Source organism: Lutjanus erythropterus, chromosome 3 (assembly GCF_056507025.1).
Source record: "Lutjanus erythropterus isolate fLutEry1 chromosome 3, fLutEry1.hap2, whole genome shotgun sequence".
Taxonomy (NCBI): domain Eukaryota; kingdom Metazoa; phylum Chordata; class Actinopteri; order Lutjaniformes; family Lutjanidae; genus Lutjanus; species Lutjanus erythropterus.
This window is the reverse complement of record NC_139319.1, coordinates 28,701,720-28,729,187: the sequence shown is the minus strand read 5'-3', so window position 1 is coordinate 28,729,187 and position 27,468 is coordinate 28,701,720. Positions and strand designations below refer to the sequence as shown.

General features: G+C 38.6%; 1 protein-coding gene across 1 annotated transcript in view; it reads left to right on the top strand.

Annotated features, from left to right (window-relative positions):
• sorcs3a (sortilin related VPS10 domain containing receptor 3a) overlaps positions 1-27,468 on the top strand; it is a 264,513-nt gene that overhangs the window by 92,819 nt on the left and 144,226 nt on the right. Inside the window, exon 2 of the mRNA XM_084715689.1 lies at positions 13,656-13,723. Coding sequence (XP_084571815.1) covers positions 13,656-13,723 — 68 coding nt within the window. The remainder of the gene's footprint in view (positions 1-13,655; positions 13,724-27,468) is intronic.

The following is a 27,468-nucleotide window of genomic DNA, read 5'->3' as shown; positions in this document are numbered from 1 at the left end:
GAAAAACTTCATTTTTTAAGGGGCATTTTAACCAGAACTGTAAAATTACATCTCCTTCTTCGTTGTCTTCTCCACATGAAAAAGCAAACAAACAAAAAAAAAACCCAACACCCTGTAGAAGAATACATGTCATGAGAAGATTTTGTACATTTTTCACTCTCCATGCATTTTATCAGCACAGCACAAAGGCTGATAATACCAGCTAGCACTACATTCATGGAGGGAATAATTTATTATTTTCTTTGTTTCTCTCATAATCATGGTTCTTACGGTGGAAATGGAAATTGCTTTAATGCTTTAATGCAGCTCTAACAGTAAGAATGTGCTGCTTTGCTAAAACCAAAAAATAGGTGAAATGTCATGTAACCCTCACCTGGTCTCTGCACATTCTCATTTGAATGAAGTAATATTTACATTTTGAGGTAAAGGAGGCTGACTGGCACCAGGAACTTTAGTTAAAGTTATGTTAGCCTCTGTGGCATCAGTTTAGAGTTTTGATCTATTTTCTTTGTGATTATGTATTAGGGCCATTTAGATAAAAAAAATATATATATATATATACGGAGCCAGATGGTGGGGGTTAATATCCAGAGAAAAAAAATGAATTTCAGAGATTAAAGTGGTAAATTCACAAGAAAAAAAACCCTCAAATTTTAAGGGAATAAATATATTCTCTCTGATTCTAAAGTCATAAATCTGAAAAAAAAAAACTCAGATGTTCTCTGATATTAAAGTCACAAATTTTTGTCAAAGTACCAAATTGCTTCAGTTTGCATGACTGGATCTTGCCATGTATTATGCCTTCAGTCCTAATAAAGAATTCAGTCAGTAATAAAGAAGAATTCAGTCACAGCTGAGAGTGCTGATGAAGCTCAGTCTATATAAAGAAACCATACTAAACCACCAACCAGGTCATAATAGTTTATAATAATCCAGTGCAGTGGAGATACAGATGTTTCATAAAGGAGATGAGGATTTCTCTAACCTGCCTTGGTAGCCTGTTGGTTTTGGTACATACCACATCATCTTCAATGTCATGTCTCTCTCTCTTGCGATGTTTCCTGGGACAAACAAACAAAAAGGAAAAATAATAATAATAACAATAACAAAAGTTGAAATTGTAGTACAATAAAGTGCAAGTCTTCCCCAAAAAAATCTTTACAGGAAAACCCATTTTAAAGAATCTTTTTAAACATTATTTTGTTGGGATTTCTTGTTTTATTTTTAGTGTTTTTGGCCAGTGGTGGAAGTAACTAATCACAACTACTCAAATTACTGTAATTAAGTACTTTATATGGGCACTTTATGAGTATTATTTATGTCTATAATTTTACTCGTACTGAAATATGCATTACACTATGAAATCTACTTAGTTTTAAAATCATGAGCTGGCTGACAGTTTAAAGTTGTTTAGTTATTTGATTTGAATTATAAAAGGACAGTGTGCAATGACATTGATCATTTACGAGAAATGAAAACATGGTTGCACCACATTTAGTGAGAAACAAATTTCCATCTGTAGTCCTACACATAACAAGACGCAATAAATAAAATCAATAAGATTTAAAGTGCAATACAAACTACAGTAAGTCCAGGTGCCTAACATAATAAAAGCAGTAGGTGCACACTGCACAGTACAAAATGCAGTGTGAAATACACAATAACTACCTTATAAAGTGGCCAGGTTACCAGTGCAGATGCCCTGCATAATAAAAACAGTAAGTGCACAATGCACAGTCAAAATATATCAAATATACAATGACTACATTTTTAGGTGACTAAGTTATTGATGCCTTTCACAATAAAAATGGGAAGTACAGTAGGTACAATTCAAATTACTGTAAGAAATACACAATAACTACATTACAAGTGGCAAAGTTACCAGCATATGTACCCATTAGGGTAACATAAAACAGAAAAATGTACCCACTGCCTGGTAACTTGATATTTCTTAGAGCATCAGGGAGCCTTTTACATTCTTTGATGACTTGACATGCGAAAGAAATATCCAGCTGCATATCTGTAGCCAATAAGGCTCTTTGTAGCCATTAAGGCTACAGATATGTCAAATCATGTGATAGTCAAATCAGTAATGTTACAGTACTTGTACTTGAGTACAGATTTTCAGAACTTTTTTCCACTACAGGTTTTGACCTAGTGTGTCTCTATGTGTCAGCCCTGCGATGAACTGGTGACTTGTCTGCTGGGATAGGCTCCAGCCCCCTGTGACCCTTCGGGAATAAGCAGTTACAGAAAACGGATGGATGGATGGATGGATGGGTTTTGACCTACATTTGATTTCCACCTGGTTTTGTATCAATCTCTTCAGTGTGGAGTTTACAGAATTAGCACAACACAATCAAATCTGGCCAATGTGCAGAAAAATGAAGAGAATGAGGTTATGAAAAGACAAAAGTTGCAGTATACTGTACACACACACACGCACACAGGTCCACTGAATCTCCATTAGCCTTGACACGCACAGCGTTTTATGTTGTTGGTGCTTGATTTCTTTTTATGGAAGGGTTTTTGGATTTGTTAGACCGTTTCTACTTTGACTGTAGCTTCTTGAATCACTGGATGCTTCCCTTAGGAATGATGCTGCAGCACTCAATAAACATTCTTGTACATACTTGCAGGCTAAACTGGACAGCATCTTATTAATGACATTCTAAGCTTTCTCTGAACCACAGTCCATTTTTCAACTTGAGGTATCCTTCCCATATACACAGCAGCTCCTGGCCCCTTTTCTAATTAGTGAACATGCAGGGCTACAGTCTTATAAAAATAGTTCCCTCAGAGAAATGGAAATTCTTTGAACATCTCCCAGATTGTCACTGTGGGCTGCTACTGAATTAACCCCTCCATGTATTTAATGATAAGATGAAAAAAATCAGATGCAGTAGAACAGAGAAAACTGGACCGCTTTGCTTCTCTTTTCTTTTATTGTCAAAGATACATTATTATACTTTCACATTCTTTTTTTTTCCCTAATCAGCTCTGAAATTGTGGGATGTCTCTTTTGTTTCGCTGTGATGTCTGGCCAGTATGTGTCATTTTTTTCTATCTGTCTGTCTGTTATGTAGCATGATGGGGTAAAGTCAGAGAGTCTTTGTTTTTATTGCACCCTTGCCTGCACTGTGATAAGCTCTAACCCCCAGTGCAGGCTCCACGGACAGCCAGATAGTGTTTGCTTCGCTTGACATCCTCAAGAGCTGGCCTGAGAGACAGATGTACCCTGGGAAAGAAAAAACAGGCAAATGGGAGATTGTAGTGGCTGCGTGCTCCTGAGATGCTTAAAATAGCCCATGCAAATGGAGGCTATTAATAATAATAAGGTTGAAGACTTGGAAGAGCAGCATTTTCCCTTTGTTTGTTTAAGACAATGCAGATTTCCCTTTGAATCTGCAAATATTTTTGGAGTTTGTTGAGCCTAATTAGGTGCTAGAAAGAGGCTGATGTCTTACCTTGCACTGTGAAACTGTCTTCATGCAGGAAACATTCTGTTTATACTCCAGAGGGGATGAAACAAATGCCAAGAATGACTTGAAAGTACAGATTCAAATCTGAAGGATTTGATCATCCATCAGGCTTCAGCTATCATTCAAAATGGCAGCAAACGTTGAGCCTCGCGGCTCAGTTTCATGCTTTGCATATCCGCAGCCAGTTCACAGCTGTGCAGCAAAAAGTAGCGTTAAGTGAAAGAAATGACTTTCCAATTTCCTTTTGACGTTGGATACGTTTCAGCATTTTCATATCACCCGTGCCAGGATATCCTCGCCTTTGACAAATTATAAATCCTGTGTGAAGAAGATAGTGGCGGGTTTCTCTAGACTTTTAGAAACTGTGAGTCCAGAATGGCTGCAGCTTGGCGAGCATTTGCAGCTGCTTTGCAAGCAGCGGTTGTTATGGTAACGCTTCTATCTCAAGTCTTTGAAGCCGGGGTAGGATATAGTGAGCTTGTGTGAAATGGAAGCACCTAAAACTTTTTTAGGGGAGGGAATGCACGGCGTAATATGACAGGTTTATCTCAGTGTGTGCTGGAAAGGTTATTCCTCCCTCCTACAGCCTAGAAGTCCAGCTCAGGTGATAAAGCAGATAGGCTCCCAATCTCACTCCTGCCATGGTGGCCACTTGATTGGTTTATCAATTGACCTTTCCCTCACCTTGAGGCACTGTATTGATCCCAAAGCTCTTTTTTGAATGCCATGTCACCTGCTCGAGCAGAAACTTATGTTGCACCAGTGAATGATAAATGAGGAGCTTTTGGTCCAAAATCCAAAATCTGTCACTTGAAAAGTTAAACTAAAGTTTTGCATTTAAGAGAAGTGAGTGACATTTTTTTGATTAAATCTCTGATCTCTTGAAATGTTTGAGAAATCTTTGGATATTTGAGCTTCACTATGCAGAAAGATGCATGTGCACATTTTGTTTTCACGTTCATCTGCTGGAGTTTAAGACGTACATAAAAGCTGGATTTGGGGAAATTAGAACTAGTTTATTATCTGGAGGCTCTAGAGCACATACATTGTGAATTGACTTTTCATTGAAATATATACATTTTGAGATAACTGGGGTTAAAACCACAAATTGAGTTTCTGTCATATTTTATTATATTTCTGCTGCAAGACTGGAGTTGCTGCGAGCTGGAATGATCTAGAAAGTGAAACTTGGCCCAATAACTGACATGCAAGTGTTTCGCAAGAAATATGTGCCCAAACAGCCAGATGGTGGCGCTGTAATTAACACAATTTTAGGAAGGCCGCACACCTCACACTGCAAGTCCAACTGATTTGACTGATTCTCACTAGGGATGAGCACGATTAATCGATGATCGATAATTGATCATTAAGAATTTTGTCGATCACGTAATTTGTTTTCGATTTTTCGACAGTGTTAAACAGAGTTCATGTAGTGTGCGTCGAGAAAGCAACGTAATGAATTTCACTATGTGGCGGTAGTAAAATATCCCACCAGCGGGGGGCGATATAGCCTAAGGACAGCAGAGAAAACCGCCTGCGAGCTGACTTCTGCCCTGCCGCCGTATCTGAAGGTAGTAAACATGAAGCGTGCACGGCGAACAAAAACAAGTAGGTTAAGTGAGCTATAGCCCAGGACAGTTATCACTGTAGCCTTCATGTAAACCTATAGGCCTATAATGTGTTATTGTTATGTGGGATCTCCCTCTCTCAGCCGTGCCTTCTGGCAAAAAAAAAAAAAAAAAGGTCAGCTGCGAGTCTACTTTGTTCTTTGATTAAATGACTATTAGTTAATAATATGATGTTTTATTTTTGTGTTTAAAAGAGGCGAAATGTAGCCTATTTATTTTGTTTTAGAGAATAGCCTACTGGCTCTTATTTTGTTAAGATCCCGAGTCCCGACGCCTCCGTGTAGGTCTATTTCTATTGTTTAACAGTTGCACATTTAAATTGTAAATCGCGCAAGACGTGGATTAAAGTTCTCCTTAAATTATTATTATTTATTATGATTTTTTATTCTGTCTAAAAGAGGCGGAATTGTATTTTGTTTGAGAAAATAGTACTGTCACTGGCTTTTATTTTGTGAGGAGTTTCAGCCCGACGCGTCGCGGTGTTTTGTTTAACAGTTGCACATTTAAACTGTAGCCTAAATTGTGCAAGAGGATTGTTGGATTAAAGGTTCTTCCTGAAATAAATACTTAATTGAGAAAAAAACAAACTGCCTGTGGTATTTTTAATCATTTTTTCTATCAGACATTTCTTAATGATTAAATCGATAATTGATCGTTAATTCTCATGATTATCGATCAAAAAGTTTGTCGAAAATGCCCATCCCTAATTCTCACCCACAAGTCCAGCTCAATTTGTTTTTCAAAAAAGCCTTTTGGACCATAAAAGGCCACCATGTTGGATTTCTCACCATTCAGAATTTTTTAAATAACACATTTTTGACATATTCTTCTTAAACTGCAGGTCTGCTTGCTGCCAACATTTCTGTAGATCATTATTGGACCAAGATTATTAGACGTTTGGCTAAATCTCGTTTAGTTTTTTGTGGCACACAAAAGAGGCAATCTTGGTCCAGATATCTGTTATCAGAATATTCGCTCACTACACCAGAAGTCCTGAAACACTGGTCGTTGCACCAGAGGCTAAATAGTTATCAGACAATAGCTGATGACTTCTGAGATTGCATACAGAGTAATTAGCAATTAGTGAATTAAGACAGCATCAGACTTAAAATTTTACTCTACCGCCAGTGAAGATATATTATTTCCCTTCATGGAAAAGTGAGGTGGAGTGTAAGTAGCACATTTAACACTTCAACAACCACTACACATAAAAATTACTTTAATTGTGAATTTGGTCAGTATGCACCTCAAAGTCTGAGATGGTGGAAGACAGAGAGGCAAAGGCATACGAGTAAAAATAAAAGGAGAGGAGAGAGACAGAAGAAGCAATAGAAAGAGATAATCAGAGGAAAAATAACAGAGCGAAGGTGAGGAGCAGAGGTTTGGTCATATTAGGAAGGGAATACATGAAACAACTGAGAGAACAAAGATAAGAGTTAGATAAGTAGACTAAGAAAAAACAAGGGAGACCAGCACAGTGGAAAGAGGAACAAAAGACAAGCCCGGATAAACAGAGATAAAGTGGCCTAAGTTGGGAGCAATACTCAGAGTTTGTGAGGTAATGGAGGGGTGAGATGTGGCCGGAGAGGAAAAAAGGGAATGGGAGAAAGACAGACACATGATGGATGTAGTAAATGAGAGAGGACTTCACTCCGGGGAGGCATACGAGGAAGGAAAGAAAATAAAAGAGGGGAAGAAGTGATTCAGATACAGAGAGATGGAGATACAAAGCGTGAGAGGGAGTGTGAAGAAGCAGTGACAGAAAGAGAAAGAGGAGGAGGAGGCTGGGAGGAAGCAGAGTCAGTGATGTACAGAAGGGGGCACAATGTTGCAGTCTTCTCCCCTGTGTGGCCTTGATGGGACTAGAACACACCAACAGCTAACAGATACCTTGGTGGACTGCGTTTACACACAAACACAACTTACTCTTAATTCCCCTCCTTTCATCCACGGATGGCCTTCATCACAGGGTGCTACATATATTTAATTTGCACATACTACTGATAAGTAAATTGCAACATACAGAGTGGTGAGTTTAAGCTGCCTTGAGTGATGGTAGTTAAGAAACAGTTATACCCATTCAAGGCTTAAAGGGATTATTTCTCTTTATAGTCTGAGTATATGTGCATAATGATGTGTCTGTGTACGGTACCTCCACATATGGTGCTTTTGGCTGACATATTACCTTTAACTACACAGCATGATAGAAACTAGCAGAGAGGCGTTTCAACAGCGTCTGTCACAGTCAGAGGCTCTAATGCACCCAGCTCCAGTTCTCTCAAAGGCTCTACTCAAAATCCTCACATTTTTTTAAGGCTAACATGGAGGTTTGCCGTTGTTGTGTTTGTGAGATGCTGTGTACTGATGGCTCAAGGCTTTCTTTTACTGTGAAACATGCCGGATGGTTACTCAGACTCCACACTGTATAGATGCTGAATAGTTGAATATTTTCAACAAACAAATGGGTTGTGAAAAAGGGAAAACATACAAGGGTTAATGCCCATTGACCCAAACCTCTGCCAAGGCCAATAATCCAGTCATCCATGGGATGCAAATGACAGTAGCCCACAATAACTTTTAAATAGCCTTGATTTGGTTATAGCACATTGGAGAAAAAAAAAAAAAAACTAAGACATTGCTTATTTCTTGTAGACATGCTGCATTTGTTTTGATATATAAGGTGATGGTTATGACGGTTGTGTGCAACAAATGCAATTAATTTTGTCATAAACAGTGGTGGTACAATTGGCCGATCTAGTAATGCTAACAAAAATGAAAAATGATTTACGTATCCGCTCCGTGATTCAAATTTGCTCCAAAATTGAACAAGTTTATAGGCCAAAAAACAGACAAAAGAGTTAAAAAAAAAAGGCTAGAAAGAAGAACTGAGAGGAATTAAAAAGCTGGGTGGTATTGTTTTATTTTTTTGTTACTACAAGCAACCCTTTATTTAATCCATTTTATAAAAAAATATTGATCAGTCCAGAGACTACAACTAATGGTTATCTGCTATTGTGTTGTGCTATTACTGAGTGTTTCATTTGCTGTATACAACACAGGTGGAGCAAGCCTTTGGCCAAAATGATGAGCGGATGTTCACTAACCGTCTTTATTGCTAGTTGGAAAACAAAGGCAACAGATGACAGTTGAATCCTGTATGTCAGATGTCTTCCATTGTTGTCCCTCGTTTTTTTTTTTTTTTTCAACTCTCTATTTGCTTCCATTTATGATCCATACAATTATTATAAAACATCTCACTATGTATTTATCCACTTTCAATTAAGTCAATAGCTTCATTTTCCCTTGTGGTCATGCCAAATATCGTGAAAGGGTTTGGTGTTTTTCTGCCTTGCCTTGATGTCAACCGGTTGCCACCAGTTGACAATGTGTCTCATAAACAGTCCTTGCCAGTTGACAGAGTAATTGCTCAGCTGCTGACATGCTACTGAGAGGCTTAATCACTTCTAGATAATGATCAGTTCCAGCTGCCATTTTAGTGTCGACTATCCTGACGTTTGTTTGCAGACTACTAAAAGCTTGTTTTTGGTTGTGTGTGGGACTGTCAATACTGGAGCACCGTGACATTTTGCAATCAAAGGCACAAAGAGCCATGTTGTTCAGAGTGAAGAGTACAAAGCCGACTTGTTTGAAATTGTTTGAGGTGAAAATACAAAGTGAAGTTGTATTTGAGAAGATCCGCGCGCTGTGGATATGGATTCAAGTTTTAAAATCTTTTGTTTGGCTTTGATCTGTGACTTTGATGGCACCAGAGCGTTTGAATAGAGTGAAATGATTTCTGAAGCAGGATTAATGAACAAAATTATATAAATGCTGCACAGGGAGGACTGAACTTAATCTGATCAATCTTAATGCTCGATCTCTTGACCATTTTTGGTCACACGAAGTGTCATTCTGTACAATGCATTGCAATTTTTACTTTGAAAAGTTTACTTTTGGGTGAATTTATGTTCATTTATGTTAATTCACAATACAATTAAAACTAGAGTCAGACAGAGATTATTATCAGTCTGATATTGGCCCTGCACAGCTATATTGGTATCCGTTATCTGATTTATTTTTTTGGACAGAACTCTTATGCAGGTTGTTTTTTTGCTTGTTTGTTTTATAGGCAGCATTTTATGTATATTTTATTCTTTTTCTTAATTCTTGTTGTTCGCTTTATTTTTTGGTTTTTGGTGACCTGGTGTCATTTAGGATTTTCAATAAACATATATCCTTTTACTTGCTAATATTGGGATCAACATTGGCCCCCCAAAAAACAGTATTGGTTGGGCTCTTATTTAAACCACAACATATGTTATATGCCCACTTGGTGTGTTTTCCAGCTGTTTTTAATTGTTGTTTTAAAGTGGATTTGTTTGAACAAGTTGTTATTTCTTATTTTCTTCCTGTCTAGGCATCCAATAATGTTTAATTCTTTGAGAGTCTGCATCAAAAACAAGCTCTCTGTACAGGTCAAGTTCAGCTTGGAAGCTGCCATTTTTTTGGAAGTGAAGAGTATGGCCCCATAAATTTATGTCAAGGCAGCGTACATGCACAGAAAAAAAGCAGCCAGAAAATAATCAGGCTTAATAGTGATACATTTTGTCTCGTTATTGGTTTATAAAAATGTTTAAAGTACCCTCTAAAACTGAGAGAAATTGTTTATTTTGGTTCTTATATGGAACATTTCTATTCTGTTTCTGTTTTTAAATTGATTATAACCAGAATATTGACATTGACAAATTCATCCACTGCTGTCTGTATAAATCCAAGTGTAATTTAAGGACTTACTAAGCTCCCTTGCACCAGTACCTGGCAGCGCAGATAAAAAAAAAACCTCTTTGGGTCATGATCACTAATTAAAATGTTGCTCTGCAAACAGAGGAGGTGGACATTTTTTCTCATGCACATCATTAGCATTGCCATTAGCACGCTATGAGCTGAACCAGTATTCAAAATTGTGTTTGGCACTTTGACTTGGTCTTTGAGGACAGGGGGACATTTAGTTATGCTAATAATATGTTTTCAGCACAGTTGGTTAATTGCTGAGGCAACAAGGCTAATACAAGTGCAATGTGACTGACATTTTGATTCAATAATTGCAAGTCAGCTGAGGATTCAGAAGGGGAGAACTACAGACACTCTGTCAATGTTTTTTTTTTTTTTTTTTTTAAGGGTGCTGCAAGTTTGTCCTTCCATTACACCCGCTGTCTGCTGAACAAAGAGCATGAACATTTGCGAGCAAGCAAATAAATAAACAGTAGAAGTATCTGCCTGGTGTTTCTTGAAATCTCTGAGCCTTTTTCATTCACGTCTGTGGCTTAATGCATTAAACATTCTTTAAAGAAGGCTTTTAAGCTTGGCTGAAAAGATATTTTTTGAGACGCATTTTAAGATTTTCTTGAGAGGCGTTTGAAGGGACAATAGTAGTTTCTCTGTTTTTAAGCTGGTGTCGTGGTTGTTCAGTGTGAAGTTAGGATTCAGATTGTCGTGTGGGGATGAGACAACTTGTGTCTGTGTGTGTGTCACCCCCCAAGCAGACGAAAACACACATCTATGACAGCACAAAGCTCACACACGCACACTCTTTCACTGAGGCACTCAAATCTCTATATTGGCACAGCACGCATAGATGCAATTCAAGCAAATATGCATCTGAATACACACAAACATGCACACATGATCACACATAGATCCAGTTTTAAATGCGGTGCAGCCGTATGGCATGGATCCATTTACATCTTACTCAACAATGGCCTCACCCTGGCACTGCAATCTTGCTTGGCCTGAACCATATGTTCACAGTCTTAGTAGGAGGGTCCCTTGGGCACCCAAAGGTCCCTGGTGCATGGCTGGCTCGCTGAAAGGGCTTGCGGGGATAGTGAGGTTCAGCCAGAGGTGCAAAGGTCCTGGAACTCTGCAGGCCTCAGAGCTTCATGAGGACATGAGCGCACTGGTTCTCTTCCAATTTGTACAGAGTTTCAGTTTCTTCTGATCTAGCCCTGATTGCTGATGCCTGTCAGAAGAGCCAAAGCCACACCTCATGCATCCCCTCCCAGCCAAGTGACTCAAGTCAAGCTTGTCGGGTTGCTTTAAACAAGCATAAGCTTGTTGTGCGGAGGGAAATGCTAACGAGAGATGTAGATGCTAATGAGGAAGAGCAGCAGTCGTTTAGTCAGAAAAGGAAAGCAGTGCAGCAGACGACACACAGACTGGTGGATGAAAATAGCATCTATTATGTAAAAGGATGTTTCCCTCGGTGAGGTCAGGTCATGTGTGTATAAAATGTAAATGCATGAGTGCGCTGTGTTTTCACATTGGCTTGACTAATTTTTTCATGTCAAAGTATGTTGTTAAGTTTATTACCTTTAGTCATCTCTCTTGAAACTTGACACCCCCAGCCATCTGTGTGCAACAGTGTTGTGATCCTCCACTCTGGAGTGGAGTATCACAGCTGACCACTGATCCTGTCACGGCAGACTTGGCCTTCATGTCTTGCAATTCGCTCTGAGGACTTGCACAGTGCTTATCAAAGTGCCCCGCCTGCTGATTATCTCTCCGAAAGACCACAGACCAAAGCTGTGAACGCAGAGTCTGTTGGATCAGGCTTTTCCACAGGGGCAGGGATGGCAGTGTGCTCCATCAAGAGAAAAACTAAGTTTCAAAGTGGCATACACAGCGATGGTTACACAGTGCTAATTATGCAAAGCACTGCCTCCCAACATGTTAATTTATTACTCCCAGAACCGTGTAATGTTTTCCTAACTGGTGTTTGGGAGAATTCAATTTACTGTTCATGCAATTTGTTATTTTGTCACAGGGATTAAGAAGTACGTACTTTTTTGTGATAGAGAAAACACACAGTATTGTTTTCATTTAATTTTATATCATTCATTTTGACATTCAGTTGAATTTTAGTATGAGACTTGCGACAGCTTTAGCAGGTTACAAATGCAAGTATGGCCTGGCAAGAAAAAGTGGCAGTAGATGTCCAAATGTAGAATTATTTCAACATCAAAATGTACAATAAATAATCTACTTGTTAAACTAATCTGCAGTTCCTGCACTGCACTAAAACTGTACATAATGTTATTCTGTGAAGCGGCTGCAACTTTTGAGTTTGTATTGGCAATGTAGTAACCACCTTTAGGGGGCTTAAACTGCTGTGTAAAGATGTTGATTTTTAAGGACATAAGTTGGTTGTATGGGATTACAACATATATAAATTTTGTCCACCACAATACTTAAATGAAGATCCTTCAATTCACTTTCCACCGCTTATCCAGCTTGCACTGGAAGGAGGTTAAGTAAGGTAGCATAAGGATGTCCTTCTGCATAGCAGCGTCCTCCAGCTCTTCCTGGGGCAATCCCAAGCCAGACAGCAATCCCTCTTGTACATTCTGGGGCTGCCCCAAGGTACCCTCCTGGTTGAATGTGCAACGAAGAGCCTAACTTCACAGGGAGGCATTTAGGAGGCAGCCATACCAGATGCTTAACTGGCTGCTCTCAATGCAAAGGAGCAGTGTTTCTACTCTGAGCTCCTTCCAGATGAGTTCTCGACCCTGTCTTTACATTCCTAGTTTGTTGTTCGCCTTCTTGATGGGAGTTAGACGATGTATGTGTCAAACCTATTTCTAATTGATAGGTGAGATAGGACACAATAGAAATGGCCATGGGATGGAATCAAACCCAGGCCACTACGATAAGGACTCAGCCTACACTCTACCAAGTGAGTTACCAGGGTGCTCCAATATGTCGACCATTTCCTGACTTCCTGCTGGTTTCCTGGAAACCTCGTAGAGACAACAAAACTTCAGGAGGTCGCGTTTATACTGATTAAACAAACAAGATGGCTAGCTGTTTCCCCCTGTTTCTAAACTAACTGGCTGTTGGCTGTGGCATTGTTTTCTGTGTAAAGAAATGGTACTGATTTTCTCATGAAACTTCTAGCAAAAAAAGTGATTTGCCAAATGTCAAACCATTGATTTAAGGGCGAGAGAGCTAATTTTGGCCAGTTGTACCTGTAATCGAGTTTTTTTGGTAAATACTCAAATCTAATAACCACAGGTGCAGGTTGGAAAGGTGCAAGCTGGGAAGTTGGTCATCTGGTTTTGAGAAGTTCAGTCCAGTCCGGTAAAGTTCCCACTGCTTCTGATGTGGAACCAACCAATGGGACAATTTATATGTTCCATGGTCCTACGTTCCCCATTTCTACATATGTGCTCTCCTAGGGTCCTATGTTCCCAAGGTCCTACCCCTAAGTCTTTATAGCATGTAATGTGTTGGGGGTTAGCACAAAGCACAGGACCCTTGGAACATAGGACTCTATAGATACATGCTTGTCATCTTGTGTTCCATCTTACCCTCACTTGTGAACAAGACACTGAGATTCTTAAACTCCTTCACATTTGATCCTGGCATTAGACCAGGATAGTAATGAGTGATTAAATAAAAATGATATTCTTAGATATAAGTCAATATTCTGCTGAACTTTGAATGCCTCATATGAAGATTGTAATGGTTGAATTCCCTCTCTTTGCAGGTGATCCTGATTCTAACCAAGCTGTACGACTTTCATATTGGCAGTGTCACTGAGAGCACTCTTTGGAGGTGAGTTGGAAAAAGATTTTTATCCATAAAATATTTACTAGTGGATGTCTTTGACTTGTCTCATGCTTGTTCACAGTGCCAAAGGGTAGAATTAACCTTTTACGATGATTCTGTGATGAGCTTGATGTTTCAGCTAATTGATCAGTCAGGTTAACATATTTTCCAGTGACTGACAACTAACAGCATCTGACTTGACCCACTGTGGTGAACCCCTAAAACAAATGCTTCATCTCTGTTTTGCCTACTCATGCATTTTCTTATTCAGCTTTAAACCGCCAGCCTCTTTTCCCAACTGTCTGCAATCACTCCGTGTCCTTTTCTTAGCTGCTCCTCTGGTGCTGTGAACAGTATGTTCTAGTGTTATGCACGGTCAGACAGGACACTCAGGGTGGAGGATGCTGTTTGCCATGCTCTTGTTCAGGTGTATTATCTGATGTACTCCTTCCTCAACCCTCTCGGGAATAAAATAAACACACATACACTTTCACACACGCTCCTGAAACAACAGAGTGCTTGGAAAGATAAAGATAGATAGACTTGCAAAAGGATGGATAACACATCCCTGATGAGTTAAAACTGCATGTAGCCCTTTTTCAAATCAGGATGGATTGTGTAACAAGCATACAGTTAGTCCTTTGAGTTTTTGAATGATGCCACACAAGGATTGTACAGTTTTTTAAGGGAAATAGCGTAGTGTAGGGCAATGGGTCCACTCAGGTTAATTGACCTTTCATCAAACTCCTCACTGGAGAAGCGATTGTCCAGTCATATAGCTTAGCAACTGTAACTAGGCACTGTACATCTGTAAGGCTTTGGATTTTTCCAAATGCTGAAGAGTGATACTCTGCATTTAAAGAGTTTGGATAGTGGTGCCTTTTATAGCCAAAACCAAAAATACAAGAACAGTAGTGTGACAAATGGGCTAAATCGTGTGTTTATCTGCTCTAACATAAGCTGTATAAGCCTAACGTACTAACTATCTACAGAAGTAACTTAACCCAGCATTAGAGCTACAGGTTACATAAAAAATTCCCTATTCATGCCTATATTCATATATATAGTATATTCAGATTTAGGTTAAGTTAGGGTAAGGACAGTTTAATTAGGTAGCTAGCTAGAGCTGATAAAGTCTGTGGGTTAAAGTTGTCATTTCAGTCACCACGTAGAAACAAATAACTTGTTTTTGTCTATCTGTGTCTGAAATCAAGGATCAAGTGTCTTTAGTGGTGAATCAGCCATTATGTGCCATGCCAACATGATCTTACTTGGAACATTTTAAATGTCATGTTTACGCATGTTACATTGCTTGTCAAACATACAGAGTTTTCTGAATGTTTCTGTACAGACTAAATGGCATGAAATGACTCATGACAAACTAAAATGCACTGTGGTAAACAAACAAAGTGATTAAGACATTGGCATGTTATTCATACGTCTAGTGAGACCAGGTTCATCGTAGTATAGCAGCAATAGTCACGGGGGGGAGTGACTTCACAGTCAATTCTGTGTGTCAACTGCAATACATTTTATTGTGGGGTGTTATGCTCTCATCCTAGCTGGGTATCTTTGAAGTGATAAAAAGTAGCTATGAGAAAAGAAAAAATCACGAGACAAAGTCTGAAGACTAGTTGTTATGTGAGAAAACCAGGAAACAGAAATCAGAAAAATGAGCAAGAGTGATTTGTTTGTGTACTACTCAAGGACATCCAATCCCATTGTCTTTTGATTCGGTCCAAATTACCTTTTTGACCAGCGCCCTCTCCAGTGATGAAGTTCTGTACTTGAGAATGCAATTACTGGTTCAAACTCCAGTTCGATTTGCCTAAAGAAAAGAGAACTGATTTGTGTTTGTATCATATTTTTTCTTTGAGATTTAAGAAAAACACAAAACATTTCCACATCTCAACTATTGTTAGTCTGCCCAGCTTGAAGTAGTAGTTTGACACTCATAAGTGGTGCCAGAGTGACTGCTAGCCATTTTTGACATTTAGACAGCCACCACTGTGATTTTGCCTCGGGGTCCAAATTACTGTGCTTGGTGTTTGAATAAGTGCAAAGAAAATACAGTCCCCCTGATAGTCTGCTCTGAGAAAGAAGACGGCTGTTCTGTACAACTTCAGCTGTAGACACTATGGATCATAAATAAGTCTGCATATACTTATATAATTAAATGATTGTTTTGTGATAAGCCTCTGGCTGGATTTCTAAACTGTATCATCTGTCCTTTTAAACTCTAGTGACCTTTCTCCCATATTTATGCTATTATACAACTAAGAAAACTTTGATGATCCCTATAGTCCCTGTTGCATAAACAAGTTCAACATAGCCCCGTCACAAACACCACAGATGGTGGAGAAAGAACATAAGCAAACTGCAGTTCTAGTTATCAAACTGTATTGCCTTACTTTATACTCCCAGCATCTAACACGGTGTCACCTCATGATATATTCAGCGATGCCTCCAAACTCTCCGCTCTTTGAGTGAGCCCTCAAATAATCAATGCAGCAACGAAGCAATGAGGATTCTGCTTGAAGAACAAATCCCCTCTAATAAACACGCATGGACATTAAGTCTAAGTTAAATCAATAAAACAAAAAACTTAGCTCATAAGGAGAAGGCTTGGGTGGAGAGAGCTGAGGCAGCAAACAGTGTTGACATCACGGATGTATTACAGGGAACCAGATACCGGGTTCAAACATGGGGCGAGCGGCAGACTTCATGTGAGATAATTTAACCATACAGCTCTTCTAAACGTTGCAAATGGTATTGAACCGAATGGATTACATTCTGTTGATAAAATAAAAAGTCTTTATAGGGTATGTGATCCTAAGAAAAATCTATTCACCGTTGCACAGCTGCTTCTTTTCGGTAAATTGTTTATGGGACAAAATACTTTTTGGGCAAGTGTACATCATGTTACTGAGCATTAAAAAACCTTGCTTACGCAGGTTCTAAGAAGTCCAATTGTAACTTGCTCAAATTAAATTAAAGCTCAGATTAACTTAAAATTGACAGCACCTGCATTATAATCAGTGATTCCCCTTATAGTATAATGCAGCCCAACTGAGGGTTCAGTCAGAAATAGTCATGGACCAGACGAGAAAAGCTTTTTGGAAGACAAGATCACAGGGATGTTAGATGTGGTACGATTAATTCCACATCTTCAATCAATAATTCGCATTACATTGATAATAAAACTAATGTAAAGTTCACCACAGGGTTGGATGCAAATGTGTCCCGAACTGCAATAACCAAACAAAACCAGCAAGAAAGTCACTTGCATGAAGTGTAGACTTTGCTAAGAGATAAGACCATTTCCACGTCAAAGTAAGTTTTTTTTTTTACAAATGGATTCCAGTGTAACCAAAGGTTGTTGTCAATGAGTTCTTGTGTGTGGGGTCAGTGAACAGTGAATCATCAAGCTTCAGGTTTTTTTGGTAGATGTCACAATAAGAAAAAAGGGTAGGTTTAAATAAACCTAGAAAATGACTAACTTGCACATTCCATGTCAAACCTATTGCACTCCTTCATAAAACTGCACGGCGTCTTTATCTATTTAAATAACAGTCACACTTGTGAATATTATTTCTACTATTTTACATTTTTGTTTTTTTGTGTGTTTATTGTGTTCTGTTTTTCTATTTATTTATCTTTATTTATATATTAATTTTCAGTATTTATACACCAACAGACCTTGCCAAACCTTGGCAGTAAAACCACCAAGTCCTTGAAGCACTGCAAAAAGCTGAGGCCAGCTCAACTTTCATTTGTAGTGCCTCATGCCACACACAGACATTTTTTTTATAAGGGTATGTTAGTTAGGCTGCTGTTAGATAAATGTGCTCCATTCCTTTAAAACTTGACGTAAGAAACTGAATTCTTCTTTCCAGGATGTATGGAATTTGCTTGAGTATTTCTTCCTCTCACTATTCTCCATTTCTCTATCTGTCATTGATTCACTGACGAGGATGAAGCATGAGCAATGTTGCACTTAGATGGTACCCCTAGATTTGTGAAACAGTAGAGTTTGAGAGTTGTACGGCTCACACACACTCTACAGTGCCAGAAATTTGTCTTAAATTTGGAGATATATGGGACAGTTGTGACCCCAGTAGGAAACTGGGAGAGGGCAATGAAAAACGGTAGCCTCCCGGGAAAACTGGGAGGGTTGGCAAGTATGTGAGTTGAAAGTGAGAACATGTTGAGGCTGCAGGCTCCAAAGCTACCACAGGAGTTACATAAGGTGCAAAAATACTAAATCAATGGACAAAGTGCAGTTCGGGTCAGGGCGATGCCAGCAGCTGATAACACTCAAAGCTAGAGTGTTTTGAACACCCACAAAAATACAACCCATTGAGTACCTGCAAAAACTATTTTCAGCCTTCAACAAAGTAAATTTAAGGCAAGCCAACAGTCCTAACAAGATGTCAGAGTATTAATCTCTGCTACACAGCTAAGTCTCGCACACAAATAGACCTACGTGAGGATTGGACTCACATAAACTCTGGCACTGTCATCAGAATTAAACGTATATGACAGTTTAACTCTGTAGGGAAGATGCAATCAGGTGAAGTAACTTATCCATGATGTGAGAACAGGGGCATCACTGTGGTTGAAGATCAACATTATTGGCAGCACTCCCAGCCCTGTCACTCACCCAAACTACAGTGAGGGGGGCAGCTGTCCATCTCAGCCTGACTTTCCAATATATCACTGTCTGAAGAGATGCGGGATCGTGTATGTTTAAAAAAAACAATAACTTAAGGAGATTTAGATGAGAGTGTTAGAGGTAGAGTAAGTGGGAAGAAGGAAGATTGATAGAGGAACCACAAAGCAACAAAAGGCAAGTCAGTGCTGTTTGTTGAAGCAGCCATTTTCTTGAATCAGCTGGCGGTGCTTAGAAACCTTGCTGTCTCTTGTCAACTCCGGTCCGTGATTCGTCTCTCCGTCGCTGGCTAATTGAGATCACAGCTCTGATAGGGTTTGAAGAGGAGCAGTTGGAGAGAATGTTTATCACTTCACGGGAAGACGTCCCAAATGGCAAGTCTAACGCTGCCTTTTTGCAAAGGTCACGGCAGTGGCAACACCTCAAAGTATCACCCAGTCAGTCTGTCAATTTTAATGAACACCCTGACCTTAAAGAATGAAAGCTGATCAGTCAGTCCGTGCATAATTTTCAAAGGAGCCTTCATATGTGCGTGGTGGAGAGGAAAGAAATGAAGGCGAGCTATTCATTGTTGACAATAAATCAACTCAGCAAAACAATTCTTCTTCAAAGTTGTTCTGCCTCTCTCATCTGGCCTCTGGAGTATTGTCCCTCTGTGGATGAAAATTTATCAAATATGACAAGCCCTGTACTCATTTGCAGGTATTCAGATGTGGGTAAATTAATACCAACAACAAAGTCAGGTTGTATTTCCCTCCTATCACTGTATGAATTTGACATATTCTATACTTGTACTTTTTGCAAAACAAGCCTATGCAGCACTTGTTTTCTGTCTTTGTACGGTGAGGTTATTGAAGTTGTGTGTTACTGAATTACTGAGCTGGAAACTTTCAGGATGAGCTGAGGTTAATCTCTTTTTGTACCACCAAAACACACAAAAGCAAGATGCATAAATCCAGTTCTTAGTTCTTATTTTGTTTTTCAAGCATTATGAGTCAGATATTGTTGTAATTATAATTGAAGATTTAGTTATTGGAGATTAGGAAAGGAATAAACACTGAATCCGCTCATATCCCTTTTTCACCAACAGGGAACCGGTTGCATTCAGGTTTGTGCACCTAATTTTGAACTATTCGGAGCATGGCAACCAAAAATAAATTTGTTAGGAGCCCGAAAAATTGGTTCCCAGCTGGCACCAAAAAAAAAGTTCTTAACTTGAAGTGAGAACCAAAGTGGACGTGTCATAGTCAAGTCAAGTGACATATTCTACAGGTTGTTGCGCATTGTGCAACACTCTCTGCTGATGACATATCCTTGAGTACAACGGTTCCAATTAAAACTGGTGGAAACTTGTTCGCTACAGAACACCGAAGTTCTGAGAATCTCGAGGAGAATAGGTCCAATAATCAGAGTTAATTCGTTGAAAAAGAGGTCAAACTGAACCGAGTATTCAAAGTCAAGATTGTAATTCCTTGTGCAGCCGCTGCCACAAGTCACATCACAGCAGACCTGTAGTTCTCAGACTTTAAAAGAATATAGCACATCTGCAAGACAAAAAGTGAATCATCAGTAGCCTCATAACTGATATTGCTTGCAACCAAACACTGACTGAGAAGACGACACGAAACGCTCTGATGAGGGCTTTCTGCCGAAACGCGTGTTTGTTTATTGTGATGTGAGCTCAATAAATAACTGAAATGTAAGTATTTTTGTCCCCCTTGACTTGCAGACTTGAGATGTGCTACCTTTTCAATTTTTTGCAATATAATGACTGAGAACAGTCCGAAAGTTTGTTGCCAGTAATATAGTTCCAGGTGATATGACAGAACAGGCAGGCCATAAAGAGCACCAGGAAAAATCCCAGTTGGCTGGTTGTTCTGTGGGCCGCTTGAGTAGATCATCATACAGAAACAACAGCGACACAGGTGGATCTTCCGCCCAGTTTGTTTAGCTCACATCCTCCTGCTGAAGATCCTCAATATCAGTTCAAGTGTTAGTCGAAGTTTTGCAGCTGAAACTGTAAGGACACGCAATTTTATTTAGCATCTTACAACGAGGTTGTGTCCTGAGATTTCGATGTAGTTTTGATTGACTGATTGGAATTTGAAGATGAAGATATAAATAAAACTTTAGAACAAACTCATTTACACAGAGGAGTGTTGAGGATGAATTAAGCAGTGGCACAGGTAAGAAGCTGCTCTTCAGTCTGGTAATTCAGCAGTAGATATTTCTGTATCTTTTGCCTGATGGCAGCAGCGTAGACAGACTCTGGCTTGGATGGGTATTGTCTTGTATTATCCTCTGGGCTTAATAATAGTGATAGTGAAGATTTACATTTGGCTGGCTGGCTGCCTTTTGTTAAATAACCGCCATTATAGACCATTTTTCTTGGACAAGGATTTAATAAAGGAACAAAACCTTCAGAAATTATAAATGGTGGCAGCTGTGTATTTGTTAAACTGCTGTATTCCCGACATCCAGGTTGTGGATAGTGCATCTGCAGTTGACAAATTTAGATCTAGACAGTGCCAAGATGTCAGTGCCATTATGCCAATATGTGCTTCTTCTATCTAGCCTCCTCCTAAAGGCAACATTTTTCCCTTATTCTGTTTTACATATGTTGTACTACAGTTATTGTTATAAATATTGTTGGGGGCTGATGATTTTTTCCAAAGCTTCATTACCACCCTTTCCAAATACCTATATATTTCTACCTATATGACTTTTATTGTTTTTGTCTATATATATATATATATGTTATTTATTTTTTGAAAATTAATCTTCTGCCTCATCTCCTCATTAATTCAAAATACTGAAGTGAACCTAGCATGTACATTATATCAAGGATGAAAATCAAGAATTGAGATACAGAATTTCTGTCAAAAATCTGCCCATTTCCCTGAAAAAAATATGCATGGGTTTCCTGTGTGCGCCTGCGCATTAGCATACCGAAGAACATGGGATTTACTGAAGCAAAGTTAGGACTATTTTTTATGTGATAGGATGTCTAAAAGTGGGAAGCTTGTGACTGGGCTACTTTTTATATCACTGGGCAGGTTTCTCTCAACTAAAAATCTAATCTATATTTTAATTAATCTGCTTCTCCTCTTAGTTTGACTGAGATTGACAAGGTGCTAAGTCCAGTAGGCTCTACACACAGTGAATGACATGACAGAAAAAAATACATTTATTACAAACTGGGCTACTTGATGTCAGTCAAACCTGGCAACACTGCATGTTATTGAATCAGTGGACGACCTGACAACTGGCTCGCAGGATTTGCTTCATAAATGATGTCACTGTCCAAACGTGCCTAAACATCTGAAGACTATCAGTGTGCATTTGTAACACATTAAGAGCTCTAGTCGTGTGGAGGTCGTGTACATTTTACAGTGCACCCCTTTTGTAAGGCTCTGTTACTTTTAACTGCCTCACTTTCTCTGTAGTGCATGCGGTGGAAATACTTTTCAGTTGAACAGTTATTATGCTATCTCTGCGGTCTGAGATAGTTCAGTCAATATCAGTGAGAATGAACAACTTTCTCCCAGCGGACCTCTAAATGATAACAGCTTACTACCAATGACCATGTAGTAACTGTCTGACTCTTCATTTTATCCTCCAGGGAGTATTGCTCTACAGTCTTAGTCAGTTTGTCCTATTTCATTAAGGCAAATTCTCACACCAAATGATGAGGCGTTTGAGTCTAATTATTTTGATTTAATTGGTCTTATTCCTGCCTTCAGCAAATTAACGCTGATCTGATAAAAAAAAAAAAGAGCATTCTCTTCACTCTTCTTTGTACCCCATTAACATGCTGATTACAGTTGTAATGATGTTTTGTATGAAGAAATGTTCATTATGAGAATAACTGCCTGAAAATAGTGTCACAAAAAATGACAGTGATTATGAAGTATTAGGAAACAGTTAGACAACTGGTGGGGAGATCTTTGTGCAGCACTAGTTGCTTCGGGCCTGTAAAATAATTAGTAATCTGGAACACATGAATATGTGACAGTGGGGCTTCACCACTTTTACACATTAACATCAGTTTACCAGTCATGGGAAGTACAGCTCCCGCCGGAACAGTTGTACAGCATTTTCTGTGCCACTGGATGAGTTTTTTAATTTAAAATATCACCTCTAAATGTGTCAGTGGGGGCTATTTTCATTTTTTCACAACAAAAAGGCTGTGGTTTGAACTGAGAGGCAAGGGGCTTGAAAGATGTGGCCATTTACCAGGCAGGGAGCTACTAAAAAAAAGACTGTTGGCTGCATTCAGGGAAGGTTTTTTCTGGAAATTGAGCCATACAGCAACTTAAAGTCAGATACCTTGATCTCTGCTGCTTACATTGCTGGAGTGCACCAGTTTGAGTCTGGAAAATATTCAGTGTTATTCATTGCAGCCAAAAGAATACTCCTCAGATTTAACTTTGGCCTCCTGTAATGCTGTTGGACAATGGACTGTTTTAAAAGAAAGTATGATAGTCATTGCAGCAGAACAAGAGATCTCATCTTCATTGGCCAAAGTTTGGACAGAGATTGTGGTGTGTTATGCTAGTAGGAGCTAATGTAGCCCGGAGCCACTTAATAGAAGAAGAGTTGATGAGGACTGGGCTACAAAGGTCTGGTAAACTCACTTCTTCCTAACTCTACACCTCCAGATTCGTTTCACATTTAAACTTTTCTTCTTGAGTCCCAACGATGCTGAATCAAGTGATAATTTTTAATCCGTGCTTTTCTTACTACTTTGTTCCAAAGCTGCAACACTGCATTTTTCCCATAAATACATACATATGTCTACCTATAGTGTATGACTATTTATTTGTGGAAAATTAAACTTGTGCCTCATCTGTCATTAACTCATAATATTGAAGGGTTGCAACTGAAGCATTTACAATATATCAGCCACGGGTGATTAGAGGACATCTGGGACTCGGCCGGACCTGTTTTTAAATTATCGCTAAATAATTGTAATCAGTTTCCACCCCTAATTCTGACTCAGTCTGTTATTTTTGTTGCCTCCTGCAAAACACTGAAATCAACTTGAATGAAACTCATAATAAGATATCATATCATGTATTTTATTGAAATGCTAAAATAATAATAATATAATAATGACTTTATTTATATAGTAGCTTTAAAAACTAAGTTTACAAAATGCTTTGACAGACAAAGGAAAAGAGCAAGATACCCAGAGGCAAAATGACAACAGAAGGCCAACACAATAATACCAGACAGGAGTGCTAAAATAAAGCTAAATAAGACACAAAACTAAGGCATAAGCAAAATACTCTAAAACATAGTAAGACAATACAAAACAGTCAAATAGATAAGAACAGGAAAACAAGAACATGAGAATAAGAATAAATTAAATAGAGTGAGGAGATTTATACAATATAAAAAAGTATAACATTATAGAAACTTTGAAGGTGATTAATTAATATATTTATTATATACTGTTAGCCTACATTAATCATAATTTCATATAAAGATATACTGTGCAGCCTACCACTAGTGGCCTATAATAATAATTACAGGTGGTCAATAGAGCTATTTAAGAAATACACATCCAACAATGCACATTTTTGTAGGTTTTGTTCCCTCATTAAATCCTCATGCAGTAAAGGTGGTCTACAGAGTGTTTAGTCTCTAATTTGTTCATGCAGTTTGGATCCATCTGTCTGTCTGTCACTGTCACCAGAGACTCTGGTCTGCAGTGTAGTTCACTTCATCGTCTTCATAAAACAGAGAACTGTAGAGTAACATTGACATTCATGAGTAAAGAAAGTTTTTTTCATATATCATGTTGATGCTTCTTTTGTCCATATTCTCATGCTCCCTCTCTCTCTGTCTGTCTCTGCTGCTGAAGATTCCCTAATTACAGCACTGCTGTCATTTTTAGTGACAACCCGCTCAATTAGAAGAGGGTTATTACAGAGGAGGGAGAATTATTTGGAGATGAATAAAAAAGTCTTCTGGGCCACAGCCCTGCATGCAAAGACCAGGCAACGCCCACTATATCAGCAATGAAAACCAGGAATTAAATACTGGTATTTCCCACCAAATTCTGCCCCTGTTCCCCAGGAAAAAATACGTATGGGAAGCCGCTATACACCTGTGTATTAGCATACAGAAGAATATTGTATTTGCTGAGACAAACATGGTATCTTCCAACTTCATTAACGCTTCCACACAGCGATTGTTGATATAGTGATTTGTGTAATCTCGGGTACCCCAGGAAAAGAGCGATAAATTAACTCTTCAGGCAAGTGCAGTAATTTTAAAATCACAGGAAAGCCTTAAACCCTAATTATTTCTGCCAGATCATGCGATAGGTCATGTGTGCGTGTTTGACTAATGGGACTGGAGCTGGTGTCCGCAGACAATCCTGCATACTACTAAACCCTTCAGACTGATATTCTTTGTGCACATTTATGACTGAATGCTCAAGGACCTCTCGTGGTTGTGGTGATTCACAGGTTTTGAAATACCTCGAAAAACCTATTTTATTGACTGCCTCATACTGCTGACTTCTGATTCCTCTTAACCTGCTGCTGCCTAGGTCTACCTAGTCTATTTCAGGCCACATTTGGCCTTTCTCGTGGTTCAGAAACTGACATCCATAGAAAAGTTTCATCTCATCTTAAACTCCAGATGATTCCATACCCAATATTTTATGATCTATTAAATATACATGAAAAATAAAATAGAAAAATAAAAAAATATATGTATACTGCCTCTCAAATGTCTCCACCTTGTATTTAAACCCAGTTTTGGCCCTTTGAGGCTGCTGTAGCTGATCAATGTGGAGTGTTGAAGCCAGAGTAACAGACTGAGTTAAAGTCAGCATATATTAGTTTGTTTCCACAGAGGAAATATATGATTCACAGTATGAGCACACGTGTGCTTTTATGTTTATCATGTGAAGTCAAATATTAGTGAAGTTTCATCCCATATATTCAAGGTTCATTCAATATATTCAGATCTTCATTTCATATATTTGAGGTTCATTACACGCACACACATACATACATATACATAAACATATATGTGTGTGTGTGTGTGTGTGTGTGTGTGTGTGTGTGTGTATTATTCAGAATTTTCAGCTTTGTGAGTTTCTCCAAAAACATATTGCAGTCATGTCTGGTCATTGTGATGCTTGTAGTGTTTTAATTTTTTTAAAAAAAGTTTACTTCGATAGAAGTTTAGTTAGGTGAACAAAGGATGCTCGGTTACAATACCATTACAGTATTCTATGCATCCTAAGGAAAACTGAGACTAAACTGTTCAAAAAAAATTTTTTTTAAACGTTGCATACATCTAGATAAGAAAACTTAAATTATACTTTACAACAAACTTTACAAATCTCTGCTGAGATACCATGTAACACACAATCTAATTTTTTCATTAATAAATTTTACTTTAATATTTCATATCTGTTAAAAACACTTTAAAAAGTTCTTTATTTTGTGTCTCTTTATTTCCATAAATACATCTTATTTTACTTGTTGTTTTCATCACTTTACAGTGCATTACATATATTTATGAAACATTTGATTTTGAAAAGTGCTGTTTAAATACAAGTAACTAATAATAACAACAATAGCATTCTTAGGAGGCCCAGTTTAATAACTACAAGGTATACAGGAAGTTGAAATGTATCCCTGAGAATTAATTTCTACTGCAGACCATGAAGGAGTGAGAAAAAAAAACAAAAACATACAGGATGTGCACCACCTCTTTTTTGAGAGGGCCAGCCATCATTGTTGGAAGGGATTCCCTCGCCTAAATACAGAGGACCATCAAAAAGAGAGAGAGAGGGAGAGAGAGAGGGAGCTCTGTGTTATCACTCCCTGGCTGCAGACTCTTCCTCTCCCACTGTGCCAGGATGAGGTCACCTGGGGGTGAGGAGTGACATCCTCTCAAATTGCATCATTTTGCTGAGCATGCTCACAGGCTATGTGATATTTCACAGGTCAGTGCCTATAATAAGGGCTTGGCTCTCTCAGAGAGACCCACCTGATGTCTGTGACCTTTTGCAATTGGACTTGGTATTTCCCTCAAAACCTCACCGGCCCGGGCTCACCAGAACTTTTCAAGAGCACTTCAGCGAAAAACGCTTGGGAGGGGATAAGTTCGATACAGCTGCTGTAGGCTCTCCTAAAGTGATGAATACTGTGATGGATAATAACAACTCTATCTGGATGCAGCAACTCCATTATCATTAAGCCCCTGGCGGGTGAACATAGCAAAGCATTTGGCAGCTAAAGAGTTAGATATTTCCCCTGGGGGTTGTTGAAGACAAAGTGGAGCTAAAATGAAAGAGAAGATTTGTCAGGTGACCAGAAACAAGACCGCAAAGGAATTTTAATGTTATTTTGTATCTGCTAATCTAATCAATTTTTTCAAGATAAATCTTATTTACATTTTTCATGGCAGATATATTGATATGAAATAGGAGGGTGAACACAGGTGTTACCAATGATACTAATTAAGCACAATTTAAACTCTGTTTAGACTCTGACCTGAATGGAATGGAGCCTTAATTAGTATCATTTGTAAAAACCTGTTTTTAGCGACTATTTCATTTAAAAATGGTCTGCTGTTTGCTAACACACATATGCCATAAAAGCTTTGTAATGTGTTAAAATCTTTTGTTTATGACTTGTTCTGCTGCCACCAAATGGCCAAAAAAAACAAAAAAACATGCAGCTTTAAGGCAGGGTTAACCAAAACAGTGGAAAATGGCAAATGCACTATAATTAAAGGGTTACCCTGAGTTCAACATCAGAGACTCAGTGCTTTTTGCATTTGCACATAAAGGAATAGTTCAGATTTTTTGAAATGGGGTTATATGAGACACTTGTAGGTGGTTGGTGTACTACCTATAGAAGACGGCGATATACACGCCCCCCCATTTGTAGAAGCGGCAGGAGTGTAGGTGTGGGAGGCTAAGAAAAATACTGATGTGGACAGGGTCAACAGCAAAATGTAGTTTAGCCACCTAAAAAAAAAACTCAGTATCATAAGTGTACGCTATATTCAGAATGTTTTCACTGCTGTACCTTCACTTTCTCAC